Raw genomic sequence first — 15,600 nt, 5'->3', positions numbered from 1 at the left:
CTTCTTATCCCTCAGTGCTTCCCTGAACTCCAGGTGGCCTCCCTCCTTCAAACTCCCTGTTAGAGCACCCTGTTCTTTTCCTTCCCATCCCCTATCACAAATTGTAATAATACCTTTACTTCTTCACTTAGTGTTTTAAGTCTGCATCCTTGGGGTGCCTGGGTGGCTCAGTCAGTTAAGCGTCCCACTTCGGCTCAGGTCATGATCTCGAGGTCCATGAGTTCGAGCCCCACGTCGGGCTCTGTGCTGACTGCTCAGAGCCTGGAGCCTGTTTCAGATTCTGTGTCTCCCTCTCTCTCTGACCCTCCCCCGTTCATGCTCTGTCTCTCTCTGTCTCAAAAATAAATAAATGTTAAAAAAATTAAAAAAAAATAAAGTCTGCATCTTCAATTGTTTTAAAGCTTTAGCTCAGAAAGGACCATATTGGGTTTGCCCAACACCATGGCTCTTGCATTTTTCCCAGCATGACAGACGGTTCAGTCTTGATAAGTATCTGTTGAATGAATAAATAAATGCATGAGTGCATGAAGGATGGATGGATAAATTCATGGATGAGTCCCAGGTATTAGATGATGACAGGTATCCGGGCTGGAGAAGAGATGCTATAAAGTGGGGTCTATGAGAGCTGGGCCCCAAACAGAAAGTGTGATTGAATGTTTTCTTTATGCCTCATTCACAAACCCAAAGCAAGACCAATTCCTGAAAGCTTTAGGAGGAAGATTTTTGCACTCAGATTTCACACACGTAAAGACTATTCAAAAGTGAAATGGCCTGCCATAGAAGCAATTATTTTCTGTTTGTGGAAGTGTTTGCAAACCAGCTAGATGATCGCAGGAGTATTGCAGAGTGGGGATTGGCTCTGTATTACAAAGGGTTGGTCGAGAGGGTACCTGAGAATACTTCTAGCTCACTCATTTGGATTCCATGTGCTTTTTCGTCTGTTGAGTTAGAGATAGCATTAATATCCTTTGCTCTTTTTCTTTCTTTCTTTTCCCTAAATATACTGTTAGCTGATACATTTTTCTACTCTGCTTTCTTTCTTTCATGGGAGTATAGATGAGGTCTTGTCAGAAAACTTTTTGGACTATAAGAACCGTGGAGTCAATGGTTCTCATCGGGGCCAGATCATCTGGAAGATCGATGCCAGCTCTTACTTTGTGGAACGTGAGTACTTTTCCCATTCCTGTTGCTCGCGATGGGGTTCAACTGTTTCAAGTCCTTCGTTCTATTGCATTGCTTCCCTGAGAAATGTGCTGTGTAAGAGAGGCATATGTTTAATGAAATGCTTAAAAATAATGAAAGGTGAGATCTAGAGCATTTGGGCAACAGCCATACAAACCAGCCCAGACTGCCATTCCTTTTGTTTCAAAGAGATGTTTGGTTCATGGTCATTCATAGGCCTCTGGATTCAGAATCTTTTGGCTCAGATCTTTTTCACTCCGTGCTCCTCCACGTGCTCTCCAAATTTGCGATAGTTGCCCCTTCTGTATACTGTAGTGCAGTGTTGGCTTTGCTTGAGCCAGTTCTTCAAGACTCCCTGATCATGGCCCCAGAATATTGGGGATATTCCACACTTCACCCTGATTTTCGGCTCTGGCCATAATTCCCCAGGATGGAGGTGATACGTTACTACTACTGACCTGTTTCTTTGATTCCTGATCTACTGATATCTCTGGGTGTATAAACTTGTCATCATGTATTTTACTGAGATATTTCCTAAAATTTTATGCTATCTTTGAAAATAAGTCATTTTTGTAGTTAAGGAAGGGTTCTTTTCAAAAATCCCCATACTGGTGCATTTCCCATTGCACAAGGAAATATCTTTGTGGGCCTCATGTTTACCAACTGAAGGAATGCACAGAATACCCTTATCTGCAAGTTCTTCCCTTCCCACTTGGGTATGGGAGAGTGCTAAATGTACAAATCCCTCCTGCATCTTCTGGTCCATAGCAGGGATTCAGTCAGTATGTCACTTTTGAAAGGTAATGATGGAATAGTCCCTTGTTCCAACTGTCCAGTTCTCAGAGGAAAGGACACATGGCCAGGAAACTAAAGTTTATTATCATTTGACTTGTTCAGGAAAAACTATAGGCTGTAGCATGTTTTGCTCCCATTTTTATTTACTCTCATTTCCATTTGTTCACTTAGTAAGCATTTTAGAAGACCTACTATATTCCAAAAACCAGGGATTTGAAGATGAAAGGTCTGGTGTCTTCCCTTTAGAAGCTTTTGGTGTCTCTGCTCCTAGAAATGACACAAATGCCCCCCTTTTTTATTGGCAAACATATGTAGATAGGAGATTGATACTATCAGATGTAGAGGGGACATGATTTTATGAGATGTGGTTGGGCCCTTGACTTTGGTTTCGTCATAATGAAGTTCCCACCAAGAGATTACCTTTTCCTTAGTATTTATCTCCCTGTCTCTAGCTTTTCTCCTCCTAATCCATTCTGATTCTGCTACCAGACAAAATGCCTTTATATTCAACTCTGATACCATCTGCTCAAAAGCCTCATGGCTCTGCTTTCTGACTACATCAGCTGAAACTTCTCTGCCTTGTTGCCAAGCCCCAACAAAACCCACCCTCATCCCTCAACCCTATTTCTCCACCCTCCCCAGCATGCCCCCTTTGCCCAAGTCATGCCAGTATCTTCCCCATCCCGAAAATAGCATCATTTATCATAAAGGACATAGGTGGGCTTGATTTGGGGACAAAGACAGGTTCCAGCTAGTAGTACTTAATATGACTTCCCAAATGCCAGAAAGAACAAAAAAGGTAAAAACTTGCATTAGCGATGAATATTAAACACAATAGCTGACTATATGCCCTGATCTGATCTACATTGGAAGTTTGGTAGGAAAGGACTTCTTTACTATGCACCTGTTTCCTTCTTTGGAGTTCCAACTAATTGGGAAATCGACACCATTTAGGGTCAAAATATAGTCTCAGCTCAAAATGGTGCAGGAATGAGCACAGCTTCCAAGTTTTTGTCTTTTTAGAGTCAAGGAAATAAATACTAAGGATAATGTGAAATCTTATGAGCTAACGTAAAAAAGATGAGTCTGTGTATAAAGTCATCTAGCAATAGTGCCATTCTTTCCAAAGAAGTTCTTTTCAAGATTTCCAAGATTTCTGTGACATATAGAATATTTTGTGTATATTCATCTCAAATAACAAGCCATATCATATAATTGTCTTCATGAAGAAACACTTTAAATACCACTAGAAGATATTATAATATAAAAGCAGCTCTGTAAATTATAAAAAATATTGCCATAACTGAGTGCAAGTGTATTCAAACTTGGTTAAGTAGCAATGTCCTATAGTAAACAAATGGCTTGCCACGTCATATTCAAAATAACTAAAAATCGAACACTTTAGAAAAATGGAATTTTATAAGTGTTCTGGTGCAAATCTGAGACAATCTCACTCTGCAGTATCCCTGTTGGACTAGCAATATCTCAGTGTTTTAGACAAATGGATGAAATTGAGAAGGCGGATATTTACATTTTGCAAATACATCAAAACAGTGCTCAATATACAAAGAATGTAAGATTTTGTACAAATGTAATATAATTTGTCAAAAACTAAAAATGTATCCAGAAAAAGATTAATTGAGTTTAAAAATGATTAGAATATTAGCTCAGGGCACACATATAAATCAAATAAATTAAAATGCTGTGATGGACTATAGCTTTAGGAGTCTGAATGCATTAAAACTATAAATATGCTGTATGAATTTATATTTTAATGTGAAATCACTTATATTTTCAAAAATGTATGATTGAAAAAGTGCCAAATTAACAAACAGGAAGAGATTGGATGTACAAAATGTTCTAATATCACTATCTTTCATTAATGCAGCAAAGCATCAAAGGTCCTCTTGCTATAATAAAAATGCAGAACACAGTCCATTAACCAGAAGTTTACAGAAGTTTTTGACGTTAATAGAAATAAGACTCTTGAAGTCTCTAAATAGTAATAAACACATTAATCTAATTGGTAAATTATACCTTCTTAAAATTAAAAATTATTTTACAAACTTTGCACATAGGCCAGATTTTAAATGTTGAAATACAACAGGAGGTCATTCTTTCTATCTGAGGGTTAAATTAAAGTAATAAAATAAATGGGGTTGTTATTTCATTTTTATTTTCCGTTTTTGTCTTTATTTTTTCCTTTTATTATTTCCTTTTATAAGAGTAGAGATACATCACTGATTACTTGGAGTCTATAATGTTCTAACAGTACATTTCTTCAGGGTTATGATTCAATTTAGAATTAGGTAATTGCTGTTGATTTATACAATTTTTTTTAAGGTCTGGCTAAATCGGATTTTGAACGTACTTCCAAATCAGGAACATTCAAAACAGATTATTTTCTGCACTCTTTAAGGAATTACATGCATGATAAAACACAAAAGAAATAAAACCTGAATTGTTTCCTTTTCTCTGGCATAACTTTTCCCTAGTGGGCCCCTGGCTGTTTGACTATACTAATAATTGCTGTAATATGAGAACTGCAGAAAGATGCAAATTTTAACACTGACAAAAGAAAGAACTAGTGAAGTTTCAGCTTTACTCATCCTGATCAAATCTTAAAATGCTGTATCATTATAGTAACTCCATTACTATTTTTTAATATGTGCAGTCAGGCTTAGAGCAGGCTAGGCTTAATCCTCAGGAGTCACCACAGTCCTTGCTGATCGTGTGCTCCTATCAGAACTCCTTCAAAATTGGGGCTTATGTTGCCCAGAAGCAATGACAAGGGTGATGATTCTACAGGGAAGACATCTTTGTGTTGATCCTTGGCCCAAATCTGTTCCATGTAGCTCCCTGTTCATTGTTGCTCCTCATCGGTAGCAGGAAGAAAAATGTGCCTGCTGCCACCACTGATTACAGCCAAAAAGAGTTTCTCCCGAAGGGATCTCCTTTCTCCACCCACTTTTGTGTTGTGTCCTGTTATCACGGTCAGGAGCTCTGCCTTCTCACAGCTGTCTGGATGCCAACCAGAAATCCACAGTCCTCTAACTGCTCTGCCTTGCCTTGGTTTCCTGCCCCTGCTCAGGTCACTGGTCCTGCCCTGCTCCCACACTGGATCCTTCCCCACTGTGTCCTCGTTTCCAGAATCACTCCCTGCTACTGCCCGCTTTGATTCTATCATCCTGCGTTTGTCAGAATGTCCGTCAAACATTAGCACATTCCCAAGATCCTTTTCCATCCATCCTCCCAAAGTTAAAAAGCACACAGTGGCCCCTGATTATACTTAACACCAAATCTAAGCTCAATGACACCCATTGAGCCTGGTGAGGTGAAATTTACACAGGTGGGAGGAGTCAGCATTTGCCTCTCAGTCCACACTTGGGCAAGGGGCTTCCCAGTGAGAGACAGGTGGGCTCAACATCAACCCCGGTGTGGCCCGCTCTGTCTCTTCATCTGTACAATGAAGTTAATGTGTACTGCCCCCAGTGCAGCCCCATAAGGATGGATGATTCACCCAGTGAAGGCCAGGTGTGTCTGGTGTAACCAGATCCGCTGTGTAAGAAGAAGGCTTTGAGTTAGGGATTGCGGTGCCACTCGGAAAGGGAGTCAGATCAGCAGTGCACATTGCACTTGGCATTTCTCCTCAGGGAATGGACAAGGGGGTGTCATGGTGACAACTGTGTGAACTGAATGGCTTTATTCGGAGAGTTTTCTGTGAGAAATGCTTTGCAGCTAGAGTTGAAGACCAAAGGCACTGGAGGAAAAGCAGGGCTCCAGGAGAACCAGCTGGCTTCCCCTCATTAGCATTTCTGGCACATGCTTTCTCCTCTCCGACAATGCAGCAAGAGCAAGGGCCAGTCCTCCTGGAGCCGGGAGGCCACCCAGATCCATGATTAGACACAGGGGTCTCATCAGGTGGACAATCAAGTTGGTTCAGGTGACACATTGTTACAGCCTTTTATTTGAACCTGAGCATATTTTCACCAGCACTGCTCTGCCGTTGGAACCAGTATGGCTGAGAACTGCACTGCAGGCTGCCATTTTCAATCACTGTTTTGTTATTTCCAAGGAGGTGTCTCCATCTGTACTACAGTAAACATTTGAGCCATAGACTCCAAGCCCTCAGGAAGTCTCAAGTCTACTTGGGGAGACTAAACATAAGCCCGGTACTCATGCTGCTTCACAGGTTTTCTGTGAGGAACAAGAATGGCTCCATAGAAATATTTGCAAGATAGTGGACATTAATATTATTATGTCATCTTATTTTTATTCCATAATTCCTGGGACACCATGACTATCTCCATTGTTCATCCAGTTTAATACTGTCCCAAAGGGAAATCATGGTCAGCATTGTACTCTACAACATACTGCTTATGTTCTTACTTATATTTCTTCAAGATGGAGGAAAAAAAATGGATAGTTCACAGCAATACTCCTAAAATTCATTTTTCTCTTTCACCACACAATTCCCCTGGTTTTCCTTCCACCTAAACTTCTCCATAAACGTACTCCTGGTTGTAGCTCACACTCAGGGTGCTCTTCTTCCCTTCCTTTTTTCCTTCACATTTTGCTTTAGAAGCCTAAAAGTAATCGTTCGGGAGATAAATCTCTGGGAGTGGTGGAGAAAGGAACCCACGTCACCAAAGACACAATCACTCACTCTTCAATAGACCAGAGTGAAATGGTTGGAGATATTCACATAATAATACCATCTTGGCTGCCAAGCCAATCTAAGTGTGCAGTGGTTCTGGCTGAACAGGGCCAATAAAACGATGGGACTGTGGCAGTGGAAGGGCAGGGGTCCAGGTGGGAAAACAGGACATACAGGTAAGGAGACACACACAGCCGGCTTGCCCCCAGTCTACCCAATGTGAGAAGCCAAAGTGTTGGATGCAATCACTTCTTACCATGTCGAATATTCCATTACATCAGGGGCAGCAAAATTGATCTTCAGTCCGCAGAAGTGTCAGTCTATCAGATTAAATAACAGACCATACAAAGAGTGACTCAGCATTATTACAGAAAACAGGAAGATATAACCAAACAGTCAATTCAGATTTGCAGCAATACAGATAGTGCTGACTTCTAGTTGGATATGTGTCAGATTCTCCCAATGACATGAAAGCTCTTCATCAACACAAATAAATGGTCAGGCCCCATTATCACAGACTGAGACCTTTCTGGATGAGTCACCATGTCAGTAAAAGAACATACAGATTCACCTGCCTCTCTTAACCCTATAGTGCTGGAGGCCTGTTGGACTGTACTAGTCTTCAGGACCTCCGATCTAGAGGTAAAGGCTTGGTCCCTGCCAAAGCTCTTGCATTCTAGTACAGGAGACTAGCACATACCTCTTACAGTGTCCCATGTCAGTGAAGATGGAGGAGCACCCAACCCAGCTTTGGGGCACAGAGTTATTCATCCCCATACATAAGAGGAGCTCATAGGCAGACTGGGCCAGTGGGAAGGGCTGTGTTGGGGGTCAAGTGTAGAGAGGTCATTTCAGGAAAGGGACAGCACCTACAAAGGCATGAAGGCATGGGGAGTGGGCAGGCGGGGATAGGTGAGAGTTAAGACAGATTCCTGACAGAAGGAGGAGAGGAAGAGGAGGGGGAGGAAGAGAGATCATCAAGTGTGGAGGATTAAGTGTGGCCACAGATTCCTTGACAGTCCTCTTGAGAGGAGGGTCCATGTCTCCTCTCCCGTGAGAGTTTCCGTGCTGAAGTGATGCTGTGCCAACTTCCAGGCCCAGGCTTTAAGAGACTGGTAGCTTCCACTTCCTACCCTTTAGAATACTCACTCTTAGAACCCTGAGACAGCGGTGCTGTAAGTAGCCCCGGTGGCCACGTGAAAGGTTGCATAGAGAGATGGTTCACCAGCTCAGCTGCTCCAGCTGTCCCCACCCAAGGGACGGTGGGGTGCAGCCCGGCTGTTATACATGGCAACAGCATGTGAGACCCCCAAGGGAGAGCTGTCCAGCTGGACCCAGTCACCTCACAGAACCTTGAGAGATCACAATATGGTACTGTTTTAAGTTGTTAAGTTTTGATTCCTTCGTTATGTAGCAAGAGTTGCCGTAGCACCAGAGAAATGGAAAGAGTGGGGCCATGGGAGTCAGGGAGGAGAACCTATCAGAGAGGCCTCGTCAACACAACCTGGTGAGTGCCAATGGAGGGGTCATGGGAGACACGGTCTGGAATGCATCTATGCACAGTTGCCATATGGGGGCCGTGGTGGTTATCATAAAAAGAAAATACAACAAGCTGATGAGAAAGAGTAGGGTGAACAGTTCATCCTGCCTTGCTCAGAGCGATCCTGGTTTTGGCTTTGAAAGTTTCCAGTCCCAGGAAACCTGTCCATCCTGGGCACACTGGAATGGTGGTGGCCCTCTGGTACATCTGCACTGACAGAGGAGAGCGAAGTGTCCTGGCGCTCCTCCAGCGAGGAGGCTGTGAGAGACTCTGAGGTGGCAGCATGGGGAATAGGACTGAGATGGGCTTGAACATGTGTACAGAATGAAGGGAAGGAGCCATAACATAAGAGCTCTCATTGATTTAGTACCCACTCATGTCCACTTTTTTACACCCTGTTATGCTGATGACAGCACCATGAGGAGGGTGCCAGCACCATTGTTTCTGAGGAGAAAACAGACGTGGTAGTGTGTGTGGTACAGCTGGGGTATGAACCAGCCTCACCTGCTTGTGCTCATCAGCCCCAGGGAAGAGGTAGGGGATGTTGGATGCTCGATGGACCGGGGCCCATAAGCAGTCAGAAGGCACTGGATGCAGAGAAAGTTAAGAGCCCAGCCTTTCCTGGAATTCCTTGACCTGCTAGGGACCAGGAGACTGGAAGTGTGGTGGGGCAGGATAGGGATAGGACTTGGGGTCAGTACGTGTGTGCTGACCACCTTATAGCACCCCTTTCCTACCAAGAAGGGAAATAAGAAGAAACTGGAAAGACTCAGGAGTGATTTTCACCTGTATAGGTGTGGTGGAGTAAAATTACCACTCTACAAAAAAGACTCTCTCGGTCCCTCTCAAAGCCACTCTGTACACAAAATGAGTCTCTTTCTCTCCATGCCATAGACACAGGGAGCTAGAAACAAGCAGGGCTGCTGAGATTCTCCATACCCCTGCCTCTGGACAGTGCTTCAACAAGAGAAGGAGGAAGTATTCTGCCCATTTTAATGTCCATGAGGTGGGGCGTGATAGCTTTCTCCTAAAGGCCGGTGTGGGACAAAGCAGAGAGACACTGCGTTTGGCAGGAGAATATGTAGGGCAGACAAGGGAACCTGACCTAACTAGGACGCTGTGTCTGGACTTGCAGCCAGGTGGGTGAGGCCGTGTCTGAAGGGCATGCCCAGCTGATTACCGTGATGTCCAATTAGACAGATATAGCAGATGGGAATGAAGGCGGCTGCGGCCATCCCACGGACGGTGGCCTGTGCTTGTCCCTGGGGACCTGAGCCTGGCTCATAAGATCTGATCCCTGAACTGCCATTTGGGGAAAGACTGATGTCCTGAATAGAGGAGTAATAATAGTAATAGCAGAACTGAAGATCTCTGAGCTCTCCTGATGTGCCAAGCACATGCTGAGCACCCTAACATGTATTGTCCCATTTAACCTTCATGAGAACCCTAGGTGGCAGATAATACTTTCCCTTTTTGTTGATAAGGAATCTGAGGTGCAGGAAAAATGCAGCTGCTCCACTATTCACAGGGTGGGACCCGTCAGACCTTGGCAGTGTGACCTTGGAGCCTGCTCTTTTCACTCCCGTGATGTCCTGATAAGATCAAAGTAGGCCAGAAGGGCCACCACCAGGAGGATGGAAATTCAGTGCAGGGTTCTGGTCCCATGGGGGGGTGGGGTATTACATCCAGGTATCATATCCAGGCAATACACTGGATGGAACTTTGAAGTTGGAGTCAGTGCTGGGGGCTTACCTCCCAGAGTAACTGGCAGGGGATTATTTGGGCATTAAAATGGGGACCCAGATGTCACTGGGATAGTAAGTCCTTGACCAGAGGAAGGAAAGTAGAAGTGATTAACATATGGCCTTCCTCCCATCCATATGATTCTGAGTGAGGGGTTCAGTAAGCTCCACCATAAAAAGCTACAGAGAAAGTTCAAATTAGATGACAGATGCTATCCAAGATGTCAGTTACTTCCCCACACATAAACCCAGAATCTTCTCCATTTCAATATAGTTGTTATGTGTGTATGAATCTCATTTGTATATGCATTTTTTAAAGTTTACTGATTCCCTACAGAAAATTTGAAGAAAAGATCAAAGTAAAAATCACCCATAAGTTCAACACGAGATAATATTTTTAGAGATTTTTTTTTATCACTAGTAGCATCTCCCTAAGAGGGGCCTAATAAATATTTATTCAATTAATTAATGAATTACTTAAGCTAGTGCTCAGAACTCCTGTGTAGAAAGCAAGAGACTCATGCTCAAGGACAACAACTGTTATGTCTTATCTTTCCCACAAGTGGCCTCTGAGCCATCTAGAGGAAGAACAGGGAAATATGGGTGAGGGAGGGAACCAAGTGGTCCCTGGTCAGACACATATGGCAAGTGGGTACCACAAAAATGGAGTACAGCGTACAGATATGTCCAACTTCTTGGAATAAGGAGGGGGCAGAGAGGTACAGCCTTTCATTTTTTAATTTAAAAAAAATTTTAACAATACTTATTTATTTTGAGAGAGAGAGAAAGGGAGAGGGTGAGAGTGGGGGAGGGGCAGAGAGAGAGAGAGAGAGAGGAAGAGAGAGAATCTCAAGCAGGCTCCACACTGTCAGCACAGAGCCAGACTCAATCCCATGAACTATAAAATCATAACCTAAGCCAAAATCAAGAGCCAGAGGCTTAACCAACTGAGCCACCCAGGTGCCCCCCACCTTTTAAAGAAGAGTTATTCTGCTCTCCAATAAACATGGCTCAGTCCACACTGGGAATCTGACCAACCAGTTTAGTGATTAGCAGTTCCTCCTTTGATTAGTTAGAAGCTGATGCTAGACAAGCAATAGGAAGGGAGAATTTTCCCTTTTCCACCTCATCCCCAACTTACACTGCTTCCTTTTGACCCATTGAGACTTTCAGCTGAGTCTATGGTCAGGCACAATTGTAGGTAGTGTTCTTGGTGAGGACAGAGACCCACAGAAGTAAGGGAAGCCTGCCTGAACACCATGTGTGCCTCCCTAGATACTTGTCACTGCTCCCTTGCACCTACCCGGGGCCAGTTCAGAGATCACTCCCAGGAGTTGCTGTCATCAGCCAAGACAGGTCTCTTCCAAGTCAACTCCAAGGCCATTTTCGAATGATGCCAGCGATGTTGTCTACATGGGCTTTGTACAGCCAAAAAAGAGTTCAGAGTTCATATACTATATAAATAGCACTAATTCCTCACAATTTCTCATTAATGCAGACTTAAGTATCTCATGCATCCCACCTTCCCAAAATTCCAGAGTTGATATGGTACCCAAGAATAGTGCAAAACCCACCAACACCCACAAAGTCTAGAAAATGCAAACACCTTGTCCATTGTGGCAGCTGCTAATTCAGCCTTGTTTCCCTCTTTCCAAGCAAAACCAGAGTTTGCAGGTACTGGGCCACATTCAGACCCACGTTGCTACTGCCGGCTGTTACCTGAGAGAAGATGGCAGACAAAAAGCAGAAAGGAGGAAGGAGCTAATTGTGTTTCTTTCAACTTCACCAGAATGAGCTCCAATCTCTCCTTAAAATCCTTAAAATCCAAACCAGAGAACTCATCTTCTAAGAGATGATCTGTGTCATTATGCCTCTCATATCTTGGAGAAAATACAGTTATAAATATCACACTGTCTACTAGAGAATGGCATCTATGAAACACTGCTATTTTTGTACAAAATCTAGAAATTTGAACCTATATATTCAAAGCCTTTCATGAGACTTCTATTCCTTATATTTAAAACCTCTCTCTCTCTCTTTCTCTCCATTAATAGTTACCCTAGAATAAAAGAGGCTTATTTTACAGGTTTTCCATAACAGAGGACATGAGTTTCTACTGAACACTAAACCTTTAAGGCCCAGCTGACCCTTTAACAAAGGAATAGATGAAATAATAACAATATAAATAATACAAAGTATTTTTTCGAAGGGGAAGAGTAGATTACGTAAAAAAAAAAAAACTAATAGAAGGGCAAAAAGGCAAAAAGGGTAATGGAACATGGAAAATAAACAATAGTCAAAATAATTTATCACGAGACTGCACCCTTTGTACTACTAGCCTAATCACAGGTAGTTCTCAAATTGAATAAAATACATTTCGGGCAAACTCAATAAAAAAAATGAACATTAAAACATCACAACCAGTTAAATGGAAGCTCTGGATACTTGACACAAACTAAGTGACCTCATAAGCAACTGCACAAAGCAAATTTTTACAAGAGATGGACTCTGATAGAGGATTCGGCTCCTGGGGTCTCATGAGGGTCCCCAGTTGTCTCCATCATCGGCTCAGCCCAGGGAGCCCTTGGGGTCCCTGCGCTCAGCCCCTGCAGCGCCCTCTGTCGGCGACCGAGTGAAGAGGAGCAGGAAGAAGGTCCTTTGCGCGTGAGGCTGCTTCTGTCCCCATCCCGCCAAGGCTGGAAAGGAGCCAGAGAATCCGGAACTCAACTAAAGGATCAGAGTGTCCTAAAACTCTTTGTATGAGACACAAGAGAATGATGCGAAGCTTATAGGCAGCTCCAAGCTGGCAGCGGGCAAGAAGCTAAACCAGATGCAAGATAGTAAGAATTTCATAAAGCCTGTGTTTCCTGCCACCTGGAGAAAGTGTAGAAGTAACGGGATAGTTATTGGGATGTTTATGTCAAATTAGGACTGTTTGTAAGACGCATGCCCCTCTTGCTTGACCACCTCTGACACAAGCAAGAGTCTGACCTTGGTGTGTTCGAGAATCTTCTGTCACCCCTCCCACCTCCACACACTTTCCTCTAGGACAGTTCTTGGTCATCTGGTATAGACTCATCTCTGAGCCTACCCTGAAAAAGATGCTGAAATTTCCAGTTCAGCCAAGTGCCTTGCACATGCCGGTCTGGTGGAACACAAGGCTCTGCCATCCCAGTAAAGGCTTGTGCTATTAGCCAGGTTAATATTTCTGTGTTTTATGGGATGGCATGTGTGCCTCATTCATCACTTTTTTTCTCTAATGGCTGTGACTCTAACCTGCACCATCATACCACACAGTGTCTGTAGACTTTCTTCCTGGATGGCCTCCCCAACTCAGCTGTATAGTGAAGACCAAAGCTTCCAACTCAGAAATGAGTTTTTCCTCAAGTAGCAACAATTCCAGTAAATTCCAAAGCTGAAAGTATATATTTTTTTTCATGAAATCCTACACCAGTGGAGTGCATTGTTCCTTTCTCAGGAATTTGCTTGCTGTAAGGCTGCTTTTTTTTTTTTCTTTTTTTATGTCAGAGGTCCCTAAAAGGGACCCAGCATTCATTTGCTGTATCCTAGGTTTCAGAATCAACTGCACCTGGGAAAAGCAGCAAATTCAATATGCAGCATGCCAGATGGCCTGGCATGTCTATATGTGCTTTGAGCTACCACGTCCTGTGTGCCAGGGAGCCAGACTGGTGGGTGGGCTTTCCTGGGCCGGAACTGCAGGTCTGAGTATTCCTGGCCTGCAAAAGTCTCCCCACAGAAAACTGTGGTCCCATCGGCAGCCAACCATGTTAGTCCTGACTGAGCATCAAATTGTGAGAAACCTTAATGTCTCCTAGAACCCAAGGGGAAATTGGGTAAAGGGAGAAGAGAGGCACCCTGAGGGGAAACATTTTCTACTAGGGACAGAGCAACATTTTCTACTAGGGTGGATTCCTGTACTCCTTACCAGAGAAACCCACCTCTGAGGAGTTTACCTTGTCATGCAGCCTATTCACAAGATTAAAACGTGATTGTCTGTGTTATATGATTCCAAGAGAGCCATTTTGGTAGGTTTCCGTGAGCTGTGTCTCTGGAGCTGGTAATGCATCAGTCCTGTTAAATATAGCCACAGGAATGTCTGGTGACCATGTATCAGAAATTACACTGCCTCATACTACCATCCCTAAGATCTGTGCATGGTCAAAGATATACCCTGTTAGCCTAAAGGATTAGGCTACCCTCCTAACCTCCTGAATAGCCATAGGTATGAAGCTCTGACCTGCTTTACTGTGGTAGTGCGTTACTCACACTCCAATGTCATAAAAGCTATTTGTCACTCAGGTCTTCTGAAATAGGCCCCTGACACTTGTTTGTGGTTCTTACCTTGATACAGTTTCATAAGTCAATATTCAAAATTCTCTTACTGACCAGAGCAGTTCATTTTAAACGTCAGGCTGAGATTGCTTCCCTCCTGCACCCACACACTCTCAACACTGCCCTTCGCACATTTAAACCTCTTCCTAATATATCCTTGTACTTCGTGGCACCACCAATCTGGAAAAAATTGGTTAATACCTGAGAAAAGTACATGCTGCCCTGAAAGACCTCTAGAACACACTCCAGCAGGTCAAGACCTGGCTTAAGACATTTGTAATCAGCATAGAATATAGGGAAGGGTCTCCATCTGACCCTTTCCCTTTATGCCAGGAGCTGTACTTTCTACTTTCTGGAACTTTCAGTCTGTCGGTCCTTCTGATTTACGTGTCCTACCTCAATCCTAGGGAACTCAGTTCTCCAGCATCTGACCAGTCAAGAGCCTTCCCACTACTTGGACTAACATGCAGAGACCTACCCCAGTAATCCAGATTTAGGGATAAAAACATGTGGCACAGAAGGTACTGGAATCTGTGGTGTCATGGCCAATCATGTACACTTGGCCTCTGAGGATCTGTTGGGATCCCTGCTTCCAACTTGAATGCCCCCTGGGAGGCTTAGAGACAGCTCATCCAACTCCACCCAGGAGAGATAACACAAAGAAGGTCAGCAGCTAAGTGTTGCTTTTTCATTTTCAGATTCTCTATTTTTATAACTATCTCTCTCTCACCAGGGATTTTTTAATTTTATTAATCTTTACAAAGGGCCAGCTTTTGGTTTTCTTGATCTTCTGTGTATGTTTTCTGCTTAATTCGTTTCTGCTCTTATTTGTAATTTTTATGATCTCCTTCCATCTATTTCGTTGGGTTTAATTTGTTGTTGTTCTTCTAATTTCTTGAGATGGCTGCTTAGCTCATTGGTTTTTAGCTATTCTTCTAGATGTATGCACTTAAGGCTGTAAATTTTCCACTAAGCAGTTTTTGTTTTGCTTTGTTTTGGTAAAATTCTAAGTGAAGCATAACACACACATAGAAAAATGCACAAATTTAAATGAAGAGCTTATGAATTTTCAGAAAGTGAACACATCCATGTACATAGCACCCAAATCAAGAAGCAGAGCTTTACTCACATTTTAACCCATTCTGTTTCTTTTCCCTCCTTCCTATACATTGACGTATGTGTTTTTTATCTTGCATGCTTTTTTTTTTTTTTTTAGTTTTTATTTAAATTCTAGTTAGTTAACATACAGTGTAACATTAGATTCAGGTATACAATTCAGTAATTCAACACATCCACACAATAGCCATTGTTCACAAGTGCCCTCCTTAATC

The 15,600-nt window shown here is 43.1% G+C and overlaps 1 protein-coding gene across 6 annotated transcripts in view; it reads left to right on the top strand.

Annotated features, from left to right (window-relative positions):
* HECW1 (HECT, C2 and WW domain containing E3 ubiquitin protein ligase 1) overlaps nt 1-15,600 on the top strand; it is a 422,849-nt gene that overhangs the window by 188,931 nt on the left and 218,318 nt on the right. For all 6 annotated transcript variants that reach the window (XM_045494336.1, XM_045494331.1, XM_045494332.1 and 3 more), the window contains one exon: nt 1,057-1,164. In XM_045494336.1, coding sequence (XP_045350292.1) covers nt 1,057-1,164 — 108 coding nt within the window. The remainder of the gene's footprint in view (nt 1-1,056; nt 1,165-15,600) is intronic.

This window comes from Leopardus geoffroyi, chromosome A2, assembly GCF_018350155.1.
Source record: "Leopardus geoffroyi isolate Oge1 chromosome A2, O.geoffroyi_Oge1_pat1.0, whole genome shotgun sequence".
Taxonomy (NCBI): Eukaryota; Metazoa; Chordata; class Mammalia; order Carnivora; family Felidae; genus Leopardus; species Leopardus geoffroyi.
The sequence above is the reverse complement of the archived record's forward strand: the minus strand, read 5'-3'. Positions and strand labels throughout refer to the sequence as shown.